Source organism: Equus caballus, chromosome 1 (assembly GCF_041296265.1).
Source record: "Equus caballus isolate H_3958 breed thoroughbred chromosome 1, TB-T2T, whole genome shotgun sequence".
In the NCBI taxonomy this organism is placed as follows: domain Eukaryota; kingdom Metazoa; phylum Chordata; class Mammalia; order Perissodactyla; family Equidae; genus Equus; species Equus caballus.
Window position 1 is genome coordinate 124,032,425 of NC_091684.1, and position 17,409 is coordinate 124,049,833.

Consider the following 17,409-nt stretch of genomic DNA (forward strand, 5'->3'; position numbering starts at 1 on the left):
GTATTGATCTCATCACGTTCTTAGCGGTTTTACTTTAAATCTTGAACATTTTCCCCTGGGTGTTCTCGTAGTCAAGAGGCATCCACCTCTGATGAAACAAGATGCCTGCAATCTTAAAATTAAGGAATACGCTTGGTTTTACCACCATCTTGTTTACGCTGCTTGAAGAGGACCCTATTTCTGCGCAGCTGTCATTAGTGCTACCCTCACTACTCAGGATCTCACCACTGACACAAAGACAGATATAATCCCAATAATGGAACCTGCCCCCCCATGTGCGCGGGTCCTGAAGGCAGTACAGTGCACTAATGTCTAGGCCAGAGAAGCGCTCCTGGGGAAGCTCCTGCCACTCAACTCAGGACTCGCACTTACGTCTGCAGACCCCGGGGCCCCTTGCTATTGACATCGCGGCTTCTTGTCAAGAAATAGAACTTTAGAAAACCACCAAATGTATACTGCAATTAGGTAAGGGTTTAATGTTAATCAAATCCGATTTTACTCTGGTTTGCCCTCCCTAGCAATGAATTACAGATAAAAAGAAATCTCACAGACTGGTTCCTTTCTAAAGAGAATAGGAGATGTGAACACTGAGGCGGGTGTTGAGGACTGAGGAAGGATGGACTGAGGCTGGCTTAGGAAAGTGCTCCGGTTGGCTCTAGAAGAGAACTCTCAGAGCAATGGTCTCCTGCTTGCTGCCTAGTGACACTCCGTTTCCATTTCTGCTCTAAAAAGAGGGACCAGTGGTTAGGACAGGAGACACGGGATATGATGCTCCTGAAGACCTTCAGGAAACTTCAGCAGAAATATGGCCTATCCCAAACCAGGCCACGCCGCGGGCCCTAAGCCCTCCCCCCTCGCTGAGCCTGCCCGAGGGCGCATTAAGTGAGAGTCTGGCGGCCTCTATCGGAGCGCCTCTGCAGAGGAACGTTCCTCAAACCCAGAGACGACATGTGGCGCTCAGGAGAGGTGAGAGCGAGCGCGCGAGTGCGCTGGGGGCGCGGGGGGATCTGCAGCGGGGCGGCGCGGCTCGGGGTGCCGCGCAGAGCGGAGCCACAGGGCGGCGGCGGGAGCGCGGGGCGCCCAATCCGCTCGGCCCGGGAGGACTGGGGAAGTTCGCGCTGGCAGCATGGGGTGGTGACGCCGCACCGGCCTTCCGCGCCTGCTACCCGGGCGAGAACGGCGGCAGCGGCAGCGGCAGCAGCGGAGGAGGATGCACCCTCGCCGACGGCTCGCCTCCCGGGCCCGGCGCGCGGGGTAAGCCCGGGCGCGCCGGGCCGGGGCAGTGGGGTAAGAAGACACGGGCAAGGGTGAGAGGACGGGCGGCCCCCGCTCAGCCGGCACCCCTCTTCTCGGGGCGCCCGAGCTGCAGGCTGCATGGTCCAGGAGGGGAGGTGGAGAGCAGCCGGGGCGCCGATGGCGGCAGGGAGCGCAAACTTTCCCCCGGCGCCTGCGGGTGCAAAGCCGCGCGGGAGGACCGGGGTGTCCTGGGCAGCGCAGCCCTGCCACACACGGCACCAGGGCGCAGCGCCCACCGGCCTGCTGGTGGAAACTGGGGCGTGCGGGCACCGGCTGCCGCCGTCACTGAAATCGGAAGGGCGCAATCGCCCACCTGGAGGACCCCGCCGGCCAGGCGGCTGTGAAGCGCGCGGCGTGCCGGCGCCGCTGGCGGGGTGGGCGCGGGCTCCGCGGGAGTGTCGCGGGGGGATCGCCCGGGCTGCTCGAGGCCTCAGGACCGCCGCGGCACCGCGCGCTCCTCGCCAAGGAGGAAGGCGCCACCCTGCGGGGCTCTTGGCTAGGATCTGGGCAGCAGCGGGGGGAGGTCTGCGAGGGCCAGAAAAGAACCGAGGGGGCCGGCGAGCGGGAGGCGCTCGGCGTGCCGCTGCGGACCGCGCGGGAGGCCGATCCTGCCGGGCCGCGGGCGCGCAGGCGGCCGAGGCTGCAGCTCCGCAGTGCCGCCCCCGTGCCCACCTGCGCCCGCAAGCCCCCCTGGCGGTCCGGGGACTGTGGGAGTGCAGCCTCTCTTTTCGAGGGTTCTGGCCCGGGCTGAGGGCAGCAGGAGGCGCCTCCGGGCTTTCCCGCATGCCTTGCCGCGTGCTCTATTCCGGCCCTGTCAGGAGATAAACCCCAGGACGCGCCCAGGCGACCACCGCGTGGCACCCTGCCCTTCTTGACAGAGGGCCTTCGCATCTGAGGTGGAAGTACCTGTTGTGTGTTTCCCAGTTCCTGAGTTTGCTTGGGGTCTCCTTGGGAGAATAGTCCTTTTGAACACGAGGTTTTCCTATATCATGTGCACCTATTTGTGTGATGCGCATATCGAGAAATGTGTCTCTTCGCTAAGGTTAGTTGCAGAGCCCAGGGACTGAATTTCAAATGCATTGATGAGAGCCCAGCACAAGCTGAGAAATTTCCCCAAATGCAGTGATTATTACGTTATTTGGTCATGGGGACAGAATGCTGAGAAAGTGGCAACCCTCTCATATACATTTCTTGTATTATCGTGCTCCTGTAAAGACCAGTTTCTTAAATGTGCCTTTTTTCCCCCTTTTTCCACATACTTTCTCTCAGCACCTTGCAGAACAAGGAGTAGCTTGCTGGCTTTGAACTCGTGGCAAATATTTCAGAAAGGTAAAATTATTACACTTGTGGATTTGACAGATGCAAAATACAGTTACTCAGATAACTTCAAGCATTTATTCTAATGATAGGACTAATGAGTCATTTGATAACATGCTAAAAAGTAAAACAAAGTATTTTAAACATGGAAAAAATAAATTAGGAGAATGATTCTGCACTCTGAGTAAAAGTGAAAATTAAGCCGTGTTGTAGCTTCTTTTTATGCCCCAACTTACTGCCCAGTGGACATAGATAACACCTCATGTGGAGCTGTGCCGGAGAAGGACAGCCAGGTTCCTTTTCTGTAAATTGCGTGTTAGCAGTATGATTTGATTCCAGGAACTGTGACATGAAAACATTTATGTTTGTATGCTTTTCCTCTTTGTGTACCTTTTAGCTTCAAGATCAAGTTGGAGAAAGGAACAGTTATTCGCCCAAATTCGTCTGCTTCAACTGTTATTCTTATTGGGAATGGACAATGGAATGTTCTCTAGCCTTATCATGATCAAAAACCTCCTTCTCTTTTGTATTTCCATGAATTTAGCCAGTCACTTTGGGTAAGTTATTATCTATGCTTGTATTTTACAATTTTCGGGGCACAAATGCCTTCCAGGACCTTTGCTCAGCAGTACAGCAGCAACTCTGCGCTTGCCACCTTCGATTTTTTGTAAATAAATAAAAGAGTCTTTGTCCTACCCCACGATTTCTTCCTGAGCAAGGCTACTCCAAGAGTGGGGTCTCTGAAGTGAGTTAGAGAAAAGAGGCAGATTACGTTTTCAGAAATAGAAGCAGAAGATGGTTTCAGAGTTAGCCATGTTTCCTCCTACTCAGGTTAAGATAAGATTCATAAGTCCACATACATAAAGGACATCTGCTGTTTGTTAGAGAAGACAGTGTTTAACATTTTGATTGTCTTCCTTGGTTCCATTGTGCAAAGGAATTTGTCTTTAAAGCCAAGCCCACACTATGTGGCATTGACCAGCACTCACAGTGGTCCTGGCCTGAGCGAAAGGCTTTGACCTGTGGCCATCTCGATGCAGGCGCAGATATCTGAAATTACATGTGTCTGAAGATCTGCAAGACACCCCTGGAGGTCCAGCATCATTAATTGCTTTAAGCTCTTTCATCCTGGCCTTTAGCATCGGTGTACTGAGTCTAATCTTTTTTCATCAAACTAGTGATAACGAACAATCCAGATAAATGTTCATATGAGGTGCAGATGTTCTTCCTCTTCACCGTCCTCTCCAAAATTGTTCTAGGTAATCAAAAGGATTCTAACTTGAAGTTGATAGAGTATAATTAAGAAAGCTAAGTTTCAGGACAAAAGTTGCCAAACACTTGTTCTGTAAAAACTGGCTTCAGAGGTTACACAGTACTCTGCACTTATGTGAATCCTGGAGGGGTCTTGAGAACACTGGCTCTGCCACAGCCTGGACAGTAGTGAGAACCCTCCTAGGTCCACCATATTCTCTGTTTGTCTTCTGGGCGTTTTCTGCCCTTCTGACCTTTCCAAGTCTGTACAGAGGAGGAAACTGAGAAAGAGAGAGGCTTGTGACTGTCCCCAGGTGCCATCACTGGTAAATGACGGCACTGGAACTGTGGTCCAGGTCAGCCTCTCAGCACCATAGGGGGGCAGTTGCAGACATGTGAACCATATATGGCACATGCCTGTGTTGCAGGCCTTGCAGCTATTCAGAGTATCCCTTTGGGACAGAGCATTCTCAGAGTTATTCACATCTCCCCTCCCAGGCCTTTGGTGTCCTTATCTGTTCAATGAAATGTTTCCTTTGCAAGGTCTCTCCCAGTTGTTAAATCCTATAAACCATGATATTCCCAGTGTTCCTCTGAATGAAAAGTGTATATGTAAGTGAAATCATACACAATATTGAAATTTCCAAGTTAATATATCAGATAGGTAGTTGATTTGCTGCTATACTTCATAGTCTTAGCAATATTTCAGAGGTGAGGAATATGCTACTGTTGGAAACATATATTTTCTTTTTAAGATTTTGGTCAAATATAGTCTTGTGAATTTTCATTCTATATGCATGAAGTCATTACACTCCCTGGTGGTTGCAAGTCTGAAATATGAAGTAATGTGCATATGGAGTTCAGCCATTAGAAGCCACTGTTCTTTATTTCTTACTTAATTTGGTGTCTTTCTGAGGTCATCTTCAAAATGGAGAGATACCTGTTAGTTTCTAGAAACTAGCACTGAACAAGTGGCAGAATAGTTCTTAATCTCCCTAGAGAATTAGCTGTTGGAAAAGTTTTGAATCTTTTAGATGTAAGATCAATAGTCCATCCTAAAACAATACCTACTAACTGCATAAAATATGTGAGAGACGGAATAGTGTATGAAAGGGGAAAATATCCTTAATTCCACTACACAGAAACAATCATCCTTCATATTTTGGTGTATTTCCTTCCTCTTCCTTCTGTGCATATTTTCATACAGTTGGGATCATACTGTATCTTCAATTTTGTACTGTGCCTTTTTCACGCCTAATACTTTGTTATTACAAACTCTTTAAAATGTATGACTTAAAAATGGGTGAATATTATTACAGTGCATAAATGCTTCACCATCAGCTACTTCCTAACTTGGGATGCTTACATTGTTTCTGATTGTGCTGTTATAAATTTTACTACGATGAACATATTTGGCTTACAATCATTTTAAGTACTTGAGATCATTTCTAGTAGATATTTCTGTAAGTGGCATTTTATATCAGGTTCTCTGTGCTTTCAACTCTTGACCCTCTGTGCCCAGTTGCTTTCGATGAAGCAGAGTGTCTAGTAGGGTGAGAAGCTGGATCTCACATGCCCTGGCCAGCAGGGTGTGGTTTCCAATAGCCACAAAAAACATCTTGACATCTGCCAGCACAAGTCCTTATTTATTTCCCTTCTGATAAAAGGCTCCTGTCACTTGCTTATTACTTGAAGCGTACCTAAGAATGATTTTGTTAAATTGCAAAGAAAGTTTCATAACACTTATTTGACTTAAAATATTGACAAAATAATAGCTATTGCAATATGGAGCCCCTATTGTTATGTTACCTGTTTTAGGTAAATCCTAAGAGGAACCTTATGAGCTAAGTATCATTAGTTCTGACTTAATAGTTGGGGGAGGTGAGAGTGATGGATAGCTAACTGGGGAAGTTCACCAAGCCCAGCACTGCTGGGATTCCTTACTCAGTACTCCTCATAGCAGTTCTGCCCGGCTAGTCCTTGGGCTCCCAACTGGACTACACATAGTTTGCAGGGCGGGTCTAAGTGAGACCAATCTATAGAGGAAGGGGACGTAATTCTGAAAGGTGTTCTCTGCATCAGGGTAGAGAGAGTTTTCTGTTCTGAGATTAGGGGGACAAAAGAGTTTGTGTAAGCTCTGTTTTTTTTATCCCAGAGAAAGAGTTTATGTGATTGGGTTCCAAAGGAAGGTGAAGGGGGAAGCATGAAAGCCCTAATTTGAACATTCTTGGACAAGAGAAATGCTGATGTCTGTAAACACATTTAAAAAGCAAGACAACCAGTGGAGGGTAAGGAGAGTTACAGAAAACCAGCCAGGGAGCAGAAGGAAACAGGCAAGGGTAAGCTTGTGTGCACGGACAAAGCTACAGGCAGTGTTTGTGAAAGCATGTGGATTTGGCAATCAGAAAATGTGTAAGTATGATAAGAAAAATACATTTGGTGATTAGATAAGATAATTAATGTGAAATTGCTTTGAAAATATATGAGTATTGTTTCTTCTCTTTCTCCCATTCATATTCTAAATTTGATTAGTCACCTGCAGCTCATTTTCAATAGCCTTTATAATTCTTCTATTAGTTTTAAATTATATAACAGAGCATGAGTCAAGTGTATAACAGAATAGAGGCCTTATGTGACAGTCAGCCTTATGCAATGTCATATTTGAAGACATGTATTATTTGAGGCATTATAATTATTTTAACAAGGCCAGTAATCAAAAGTACATAGTGTAGAAAAACTAGCACAGAAACAATAGTTGAATCAATGTAATGTAAAACATGTAATAACAAATTTAAACGAGAATTAATTTATCATCATTTGAAAAATAATAGACCTGTGATAACTGTAAGATAAATTTGAAGATTATCAACTCAATTATAAGGTAAAATCTGATTCCATTCATTTAATTGTATTAAACATATTTTAGAGGTTTGTCTATTGGAAAAGAAAATATGAGTTAGAATTTTAGTACGTGGGAGCTGCAATTCAAATAGACTTTGGAAAAGAATATTTTATAATTGGCAATTAAAAGCAGATTCTTGTAGAAATAACTTATGAACATGACCACATAAGGTTCTTCTTTATCTGTCTACACGAGTGTGCTAACCTGGACCTCTGGTTTCATGAAGAGGGCTTTATCATGCACATTCTCAAGGACTGTTCTTTTCTTTTAACTAGAGCAGAAAGTACATTCTCTCTGAATCATTCCAGTGCTCACAATGTCTTTTTAAATGGCAAGTTCCCTCTTGTGAATCCCCATATGGTAAGTTCTTCCTGCACTGTAGCTGCAGGTTCGTGAGGACTGGGACAAACGGTCATTGTAACAGTTATAAAAACACACGGAAGCGCCGCCAAAGCAGGGCACACATGGCAATGGGATATCTAAGTGGAGGCTGCAGGGATGGCCAGAGATCTGAAAGAGAGTTCTCACATATTGCAAAAATTTTAGGTGTCTAAGACTCCACTGCAGAGTAATGCCCAGCATTTTTTGAAAGGAACCAAAAGAAAATATTTCCAAATTACTCGCTTTATAAAGGAAACTTTTAGCATGTTCGTCATGCCAACAGGCAGTGAGCTAAACAAAGCTCAGAAGGACAGTCAGCCAGTGCCGCCCCAGCCGATCTCCTCTGGCTGTCAGCTCCAAGATGAGTCACTGGCTCGATTCAAGGGGAGAAGGAGAATGTGGACTTTTGTATTTTTACAAAGGTGCAATTGCATAACATGCATATTTTAATTGATGTGAAATTTCAGTGGAAAATATTAAATCAAAAGTAAAAGAAATCTTATCACAGATTTCTTTTGGTAACAATAATTATCAGTGTTTATGTGGGTGTATCTTCTTTATTTCCAGAATGCATTTTCAAAAAAATGTAGCATTTAATTTTCACAAAACCCTCTCTTTTAGGTGAAAAGATTTGAGGCTTTAGAACTTAAAGAAGTGTCTCAAGTTTCATCATCAGAAAGTGGCAGAATCAGAGTCCCTTTCAGGGCCCAGGGCCTCGGTAGGGCTCTTCACTGCAGGACCTTCTCCAGAATGTCCTAATATTTATGGTGCAGTGAAAAAGGGAAAGAATAGAGGAAGTCTCCATATTCAAACAAAGGAATATCCTAATCTAGAACTCAAATAATACCTCTCTAAAGATAGTGGGTCTACCGCAGCCTGAATAAAATCAAACACACTATATGTACTATGAAATATAATGTTATAGGGAAGGGCTCATATGATAAGAAAAGTAAGATATGCTTTGAAATAGGCTTTAGGAGTTCATTGAAAACTCTATTTTATTTTATTTTATTTAACAATTTATTTCAAAATTGAAATGCAAAACCAAAAACAAATGAAACCCAGGATGAGTTCATTTTCAGTTAAATAAAAAAAATATTGAACCATCACTCAACAGTCCCTTTGGTTCCTGTATCAGGACCCCTGGAGAGTTGAGGGAGAGTGTTAAGTCTCATTTTGACAGAGGGCGGTCAAGCTGCTCTGATCTCTGTTGCTCACACTCCTTCTGTGGCATCGGAAGAATCACTAAACCTGCCTAACTCAGTTTCCTAATCTCAAAGTGGAGTTAATAATGGATCCCACGTCACAGAGCTGATGTGAAGGATAAAGTGCTGAATGCATGCTAAATGCTGAGACAAGGCCAGGGAGAGAGAGGGGTATAAGTGCAGACTAGCTGTCCTTCCGGGTGTTGTGACCAGGAGATACTGAGGTTTGCTGGAGCTAGCGGGTGAGCACAGCCCTGGGCCTCGCCTGAGCACCCGAAGTCCATAATCTTAATCCCATCTGCAGAGTCTCCCTCCTCTGCTGTGTAAGCTTGCACATTCATGGTCACAGGCTCTGGGGATCAGGATGTGATCTGGGGGACACTGCCCTGCTGCGCTGTGTTTATTGAGTTCTCACTATGTGCCAGGCACTGTTCTAGGTGCTGAGATCCAGACAGGCAAAGTAGAGCCTGCCTTCAAGGAGGGCACATTTTGGTGTGCAATAAACAAATGTGTATCAATTGGGTCACAGCAACTGCTATGAAGAATGATTCAGAGTAGGAGATAGTGAGTGTGCTGGAGACAGATGCTAGAGCAGATGTCTGAGAAAAGTGAGGACTCGAGCAGTGCTGTTTGTGGAGAAGAGTGAACGGGTGAGAGGAGCAGCCAAAGCAGGGGCATGCTTGGTGTATTAGGACAGCCTGGAGGCCAGGGTGAGGAAGGAGGAGATTGGCAGGAGGCATAATCAAAGAGGAAGTGCAGAGGGGAGAGGGGCTGGATCCCGAAGGACCATGTAGGCCATGCTAGGTGGTATCAGGAATAACAGTTGACTATTATTTTGTAGGTCAGGGAGGCCCATTGAGTGGTTTTGAGTAGAAGTAAGATATGATCCAGTTGAGATGTGACAGTAATGTGATAAACTTTAAAGCTCATGCTGGCTGCTGAGTGGAGAATACAGTAGAATCTGGTAGTAAAGAAGGGAGGAGTAAGGGTGGTGAGGAGGAGAATGCACTGACCCGGGGGAGGGGCTATTTCAGCCAGCAGGATTTGTTGATGGGTGGTTGTGGGCGTGAAAGAGGAGTCAAGGATGACCCCCCTCCCCAGTATTTGACCTGAAAACCTGATAGATTCAGTTGCCTGTTACTGAGCTCGAGAAGAGGTTGTAGAGAAAACCATGAGTGCAGATAAGGACATGTTAAGCCCTGTGAGATGTGTGTTAGATATCCAAGAAGAGAGGTCAGGCAGGCCATTTGATGTTTAGGTTCAGAGGTCAGAGAAAGATTGGGACTGGAGACATGAACCTGAGAGTCTTCCATGTATGGGAGAGATTTAAAGCCATTGATTGGATGAGATCAATTAGAGATTGAATATAGACTGAAAAGAGATCCCTGGACTGTGCCCTGGAACATTCCAGTGTTTAAGATCAGGAAGGTAACAGAGGGACAAGCAAGTCTGGGATAAAGAGGCCACTGAGGAGAAGAACAGAGAGAGTGACTTTCTGAGGCCAAGTGGAGACAGTGCTATAAGGAGACGCAGTCAGATGAGGACTGAGACTCGATTGGTGGGTTTGGTGATGTGGAGTGCCTTCCTGGCCCCCAGAAGAGAGGCTTCACTTAGCATGTGGGTAGTAAAAGCCCGACTGGAGTGGGAGCAAGAGAAGGGAGGAGATACAGCGGGGATTTCTAGTGTAGACAACTCCTCAGTGAGTTTGATGAGAAGAGAGGCAAAGAATGGAACAATAACTGGAAGAGAATATAGGGTGAATGAAAGACATTTTAAAGACCTGATATGTTACACAGATGTAACTGCTGATGTGAATAGTTAGGGAGGGAAGACTGTGTGTGATGAACACCAGCATGCTTCATGCACTGCATCATCACATGTACGGGGCTCCCAGTGTGGTTGGGGAGAGAGAAGGGGGCCTCAACATTGGAAGTGAGTTGGGTTAGATGAAGGGGGTGTGGCCTTTCAGATGGAGGACCTGGGTTTTCCCTTGTAGGTAGCAGGATTCTAAGCCCGCTACAGTGGTGAGACAAGAGTGAAGAGTCTATGTGAAGGGTGGCGAGCAGGGGTAGGCTTGAGCGCTATTTGAGGGAGCTGACCTGCAGGCCTGGGAGCACCTTTGATATGAGGCCCAAGGGAGTGACAGCAATCCAAGAGTTCTGGCATAATGTTTCATGGCCATGACTTTATCCACAGGAAATACATGTTACAAGTCTGTGGGGTTGGCTTTCACTGTCTAACTCCTGCCCACACTCTTTTTTCTTTTTTTTACATGGTTACCTAAAGTGGTATGCAATGAAAATTTGAGGAAAACATCAAAAATGGTGCCATTTAGAGGTGCTTATTTAATGAGCCTAAAGTAACAAGCAGACAAACTGAAGATACATTTCTCAGAAGTAATTAAGTACTGGGGAAAGATTGCAAAAAGAAATGCAATTTAAGAAGGCAGATAAACTGCCACTTAAAAGCAATCCAGTTCAATTCCCAAAGTAAGTTCACATTAAAACGGGTCTGCACTTGCCATTATCAATCTAATTTTATGTAAATAAAAAATGGCTGTCAACAGAAGTAGAGATAACTTAAGCAGAGATAAATGGGTCACACATTGCCTTAAATAGCACCATTTGTGGTACAATACTCAAACTATTTCTCTTCCCTAGAAACTATGACATAGCTGTTGAACTTGTACCCTTTAAAACATTAAAAATAGGAGATATCATCAGGCATCACTCAGTAAAAGAATCACCTTTAAAGATGGAATCTATAGCGTATTGTTATTATTATTAGAGATTATAATACTGATAGATAAATGGATAAAGTTATGTTGGAGGAAACTCCTTTACTGTTCCTCAAAAAGAAAGATACTCTTAGATTGGACTAATAATACAACCCCTTGCTCGCTCCCTTTCAGACGAATGCATGGTTCTACGGCAGGGTTAACTCTGTGTTGGTAACTGGCTGATTTTGGAGATGGTGTCTTTGGGATTCCCTGTCCTGCTGTATTCAGACTCCCCCCACCCCCACCATCATCATAAACCCTGCTGATGGTCCCATCCATCCCGCCTGTCTCTCCACTGCCATTGCCTTAGCAACTAGCCTCTATGTCTCCAGTCTTGCTTCTGCCAAGTCCATCATCCACAAGATGCCCAAGGGCTGCAATGATGGAAAGTGTCACTGCTTAAATGATCTGGGGCTCCTGCCACCTTCCAGACAGAGCCTCGGAGTGTAGCAAAGTCCTTTATGGATTGATGTGTGCCATCTCGCCTCCAGTATACGTCACTCTTCTTACTAGAGTTCTTGTATGCCCTCTGCAATCTTTGTTTCCTTTTTTGGGGTCACTTCTCATAACACCCTTCAACACCCCCTTTTTTGGCTTGAGACCCAATCTTCATGCTTGAAAGCTCAGGTTGGTTTTCCTCTCCTCTGGCTCTAGATGAAGCTCCGTCTCTCTCCTTTGGGTTCCTAGAATGTCTTGCATGTTGCATGGATTCCTATACCTACCATGCTCTATTGAAATCCTCTGCAAACACAACCAATTCTTTAGAACACAGTTGTGTGCTCTAGGCTGGGGAGGCCATCTTTGTAATCTTCTTATCTCCACTACTCACCACAACATGCATACATGGTAGACTTGCAAGATACATTTATCAAGCTATTGGAATAATCCTGAGCCCCGTTACGTGGCCTCTCTGAAGTTTTAATGGAGGAGAGAAGCTCTGGGTTTGTTTGGAGTCATTCTGGCAGTTGGCTCACAGAGTAGGCCTTCCATTTCCAACCTAGACAGGCCTAGAGCAGTCACTCCACCATGGCTGCACATGAGGATCACTTGAGGACCTTAAAAAAATTATTAGTGCCTGTTCTTTTGGATCAATTAGAACCAAGTCTGTAGGACTGAGAAATCAGAAAAAGACTAATGCAGGAGTCCCAGAATCAAAAGCCTTGAAGAGTCCAGATGTAAAATGACAGGGAGAGGTGGGAAATGTGCACAATTGCAGGTGTTTACCCTTTCTAAAGACAGTCATGTTTATTCTTCCTAAACACTATGCTGGTGAAATAAACCCATTAGTGGATCAAATTTCAAGGGCTACTCATTCCCTACTCCACCTCATTAGAAATCTCTGAATGACCTAGTACTTCAAGTCTGGCAGCATACCATCGAGTAGCATTGCTGCTGTCCTGCCTTGCCCTACCCCCATCCCTGCCCATTTCACAACCACCACCTTCCTTCTTTAAGCTGGAATATGGGGCTCAGTGACCTTGTTTCCTTATTTTTCAAACTAAAATCTTTGGAAAAGAGTTCAAGTTTAGGGATCAGGTCCTTGCATCTTTTGTATAGACCAATACTGAGACAAGGAAATATGAAAAATGATGTTTTAACAAGGATAGTTTTCCATTTCCTTTATGATCCCTTTTCTGGAACATCAATAATCTGAAAATGTTGGAACCATTCCCATGGACTAAATGTGGCAAGTCTTTGTAGAAAATATGCACTAAATATGAGGAAACAGTTCATATTTTAAGAGAACGTAGTTAATTAAACATGACTAATACTGAAGAGTAAGTCACCAAAATTTTCAAGTATTTCTAATATATCTAAGGCTCCTGTCAGTAATAATGGATCTAATCTCAGCTCACAAAAATCTGTTCCCCAAAAGAACTGAGCCTTCAGCTTGTCCTTGAAGCAGTTGTATACTCACAATTGACATGAGGATCAGCAGAGCTCCTTGGTTATGCCCAAAGCAGTTAAGAAAAGCTGAATTGGAATGTTGGCAAGGTCAGGGCTGCCTTCAGAACCTACATGGAGTAAGTGTACAAAGGGACGAGGGCGCCTTCAGAACCTACATGGAGTAAGTGTACAAAGGGATGAGGGCATCTTGTGTTTCCACCTGGAGCCCTCATAGATGTAACTCTGTGCATTATTGCTCTCTGAAGGCATAGCCCAATGTTTTTGTATAATTTTGTTTTTAAAGTAGCGTCAACTGACCAAAATGGAACAAAGCAAGCTGAAGTTATTCTTTCCCTTCGAGGCAATCCTTAAAGATTATGCACCTTGAGAAAGGCACTAGCGAGTTCACTAAACACTTGTGAGGTTCTCCTGTATGCAGGCACAGCATTTGCTTTCTGTGATAAGGGAAGGGCCTTCATCTCCATGGTTGTGAAAAGGGTGCATTTCATAACCATGAGCTGAAGGTGAATCATTTTTGAGGTTGATCTATGAACTGAGGAAGATTTCCCAGTTGTCCATGAGAGAAGCCTCACTCCTGCCCTGATAGGCATTTTCAGGGACTTTTTTAGAATCTGTTTCCTACCTCCTAGGTCCTATCTTCAGTAAATACAGAGAAGAAATCACTGCAAACCCCAAGCCATGGCCTCTATCATAAAAAGATCCACAGATAAATACAAGACGCAGTTATGGCAGAAGAGGGAAGATATTGAAATTCCTCCAAGAAAAGTATAATTATCTGTAAACCGGTGTGGGTATGTTTAAACTCCTTTTTTTTTGTTTTGTTTTAAATTTTCACCAAGAAGTAGAAGGTGAGCTTTGGAATTCTCAAGTATTACTTCCTATCCCATTGCTGTCAGCAATGAATTGGGCATATGTGAAACGGGATTCAGAGACAAGTGGGATGGTGTTTCTCTGAAACTGTGGTGGAGCAGTGCACCAGAGGGCCAAGGGAGTCAGTGCTCATGGAGACAGACAGTATGACTGCACGGTGTTCAGAACATCTCAAATGGTCAATGATATAATCAAGTTTTTGTCTCCTAACAGCCAGGGCTATTCAGATCTAATGTAATTTAAGAACACTTTCATAACAGATAATGAAATAGCTTAGAAAAATGTATTTGAAACATGAAATATGCTTTTTTATTCTTTTCTGATTCATAGTATTGTTTTTAAAAATTTTTTATTATTTTTCATTGAGATATAATTGATATATAACATTGTATAAGTTTAAGGTATGTAATGTGTTGATTTGATACATTGATATATCGCAATACGATTAGCACCCGTAATGTTAGGTAACACCTCTATCACGTCACCTACTTCTCATTTCTTTTTTGTGGTGAGAACATTTAAGATCTAATCTCTTAGCAACTTTGAGGTTTATAATACAATATGGTGGACTGTAATCACTATGCTGTGCATTACATTCCCAGAACTTATTCATCTTCTAGTTGCAAATTTGTACCCTTTGACCAACATCTCCCCAGTTCCCCCAACCCTGCCCTGGTAACCACCACTCTACTCTGTTTTCACAAGTTCAGCTTTTTGCGATTCCACATACAAGTGTTATGTTTTTGATGCTAGTGTGTATACTTTCACCTCTATTCTGAGTTAAAGACCCAGTGAGGACCTTCCAACATTTTGACACTTGGGCACAGCCTAGAACTGAATGAATAGACTGATAAGATTTACAAAAACCATGAGAATGGACAGTGAGGTCAGACTTAGTTTGACTAATAGTTACTCAACTGGGAAAGTACAAAATATCACTGTTTCTTTCTTTCACAAATCCAGGGGACCAATGTTAAGGCCTTTCATCCTGGTTCGAAGTCTGTGAGGCTGAGTGCTACGTCTTTCTAAAATGTAAAACTACAATGGATGTTGGAGAAAAGAGAATTTCATATTTTTAAATACTAAGAATAAAAATTGTGTCTGTGGGCTCCATATTAGCAGGACTGAATTTTAGCTTGTTAGAGCTTACACTCCATGCATTTTAGTGGTGATGTGAAAATTAGATCAAGAGAACTTTAGACTGTCTCATTCAGAAGAGAGTAGCTTTAGGCCAGGAAGGAATTTATCTGTTTAGATGCAATCATTCAAAATGACCGACGTTCAAGGACCGAGTGGGGAAGGTGCACATTGCTTCTGTCCTCAGCATCCATCCACTGATGGTCTCAGCTCTCATTTCAGCTGATTCATGGAAGAGAAAGTGCTGTAAGCAGCACTGGGGCTCCATAGCCAGGCACTTCAGGGAAGTTCCAGGATTCGCCTGTTCTTCTCCGAAGTACCAAGGATGCTGATGTCTTGGAACCCACATCTGGCTTTCAGCTGTGTAAGTTCCCCTTGAAGCAAGCCAGATGTGTAGGCCAAATTCTTAATAATTCCAAACATCTTGCTATTTGCACATCTGAAAGCACCTATGGAAACCTGCGTGAGATCCATGCTCTTCAGTTGTGTTCCCATCTTCTAGACTTGTGACTTTCTTTCCTCCCACATGACTTACCCGTTTGTCTAAATCTGCTCAGGGCAGTTTCTCATTTCCATCTGCTCCTTCTACATAAATTTTGGGGGCCTGGATAACTTTAGTGAATTGGACAAACCAAGACTGCTCTTGTTTCTTCCTGGAAGGTTCAGCGTGCTCTTGTTGGGGCTTTACTGTAAGTCTGACAAGTTGGGTCAACAGAACACTGTGTTTCCAAGTCTCCGATCAGAGGTGGCGTTGAGTAAAGCTTGTAAGGGTTTTCAGACTGGACTTGACAATCCATGCCCCCCAGGTCATGTGCTTTGGCTTGAGCTGAATATGCCAGCAACTAAGCGGTGCTGATGGATGCAGAAGCCCAGACAGATTTCACAAACTCGATCATTTCTTTCACCACATGCTCTGATTCTGGCATAATGCTCACAGCACAAATGTTCCCAATTAAGGATGCAGTGAAATTTGGGCACACTAATCTTATCTTTCAACATGGATTAAGTTTTTAAACATCCCCTCCACACCCCATCACCCATTGCAGGTGACTCACTAACAAAATGAAAAGTCAGTTTTTCTGTGTTTAAGCCAATCTCCTGAAATCCCCTGTGAATGGATTAGATTCTGCTAGTCCTATGCAGTGGCTAATTTGGTTTTAAAATGGCTACAATATTGACATAAACAGCTCCTCAGAATCAGGAAGGGATGGATTTTGAGCATTGTCTTAGGTTGATGCACGACCAGCCCAAAGCCAGCACTCTCCTGATATTCAAGTATTAAGACTTATCTATGCAAAACCATAAGCTAAATAGTATTGGAGATGGTTTTCAGATGCCCTCCCTCAAAGACAAGTCACCATATTATTCCTTGGTTTTTATACCTTGAGAAAACTTTGTTAGAACTAATTAACACAAGTTTGACCTCTTTCTTTTGTTTTTCTCTTAAAGCTTTTCACAAATGCCAACTAGTTCAGTGAAAGATGAGACCAATGACAACATCACCATATTTACCAGGATCTTGGACGGGCTCTTGGACGGCTATGACAACAGACTGCGGCCGGGGCTGGGAGGTGAGTGTGTTTTCCTTGGCTGAGGCCTGTGAGGCCCCAGGAAAATTTTTGCTTAAACCTAGTCTCAAGCTCATGTTTGCTGTGATTCAAACAATTCCTCAAAGAGCTTTTCTGCTGGGAGTTTGAAGTGATGGTTGTTGCCAAGGCTCCTGCATGCTTTATTATCATTTTCCCGATGCAGGAAGCTGGGGTAAGTGGTCTCCCTGCAAACTCCCTTTTCCCCAGATAATCCTAACATCCACTCTGGTTCACTTAAGGAAGAACCAGTTTCAAGGTGTTACTAAATTTGAGATTACCCTATGTTAAGAAATAATTTGTCATCAACTTCATACTCTAGTATCTATGCAAGTCCTTTTCAGAAATCCACTGTTAATGCAATTGTTCTTTACATCTTTACATATTATATATTTAATTTCTCTCTAGGGCTGTAATATAGTATTTACTTTGACCCTATAGAAGTTGATAAAAATAAATGGATAGCAAAATGTGCTTTCAGGGAACAACCGGCACAGCACAAAATTAATTATGTGCTGAGAATCGTGTGCCTTTTCCACGCCTGTGGGATGCCTTTGTCTCTAGCCAATTCAGATGTGGTCCCTTTGAACTTGCTCCATTAGGTAAGGTGGAAACTCTCCAGCAAATACATTCTCAGAGGGAAAAGCTTAGTTCTTCTCCCGTATTTACATTTTTCATAGGGAGATTCACTTAAAACATGAATTGCCATTCTCTGCTTTTTGGGCAAGAAAAGCACATAGAGGTTCCTTGACACCATCTTCCTCCACCCTCTGAGTT

General features: G+C 43.9%; 1 protein-coding gene across 7 annotated transcripts in view; it reads left to right on the forward strand.

Moving 5' to 3' along the window:
• The first annotated feature begins 297 nt into the window (after positions 1 to 297).
• The window catches only part of GABRA5 (gamma-aminobutyric acid type A receptor subunit alpha5), a 72,444-nt gene continuing 55,332 nt past the window's right edge, over positions 298 to 17,409 (forward strand). Inside the window, exons 1-4 of one of the 7 annotated variants that reach the window (XM_023652053.2) lie at positions 298 to 966; positions 2,566 to 2,625; positions 3,011 to 3,170; positions 16,496 to 16,617. In XM_023652053.2, coding sequence (XP_023507821.1) covers positions 3,085 to 3,170; positions 16,496 to 16,617 — 208 coding nt within the window. In that variant the 5' untranslated portion in view covers positions 298 to 966; positions 2,566 to 2,625; positions 3,011 to 3,084. Of the gene's footprint in view, positions 1,288 to 2,565; positions 2,626 to 3,010; positions 3,171 to 13,691; positions 13,831 to 16,495; positions 16,618 to 17,409 lie in introns of those variants that run through there. The other 6 variants (XM_023652057.2, XM_070231393.1, XM_070231411.1 and 3 more) reach the window with 6 other exon arrangements.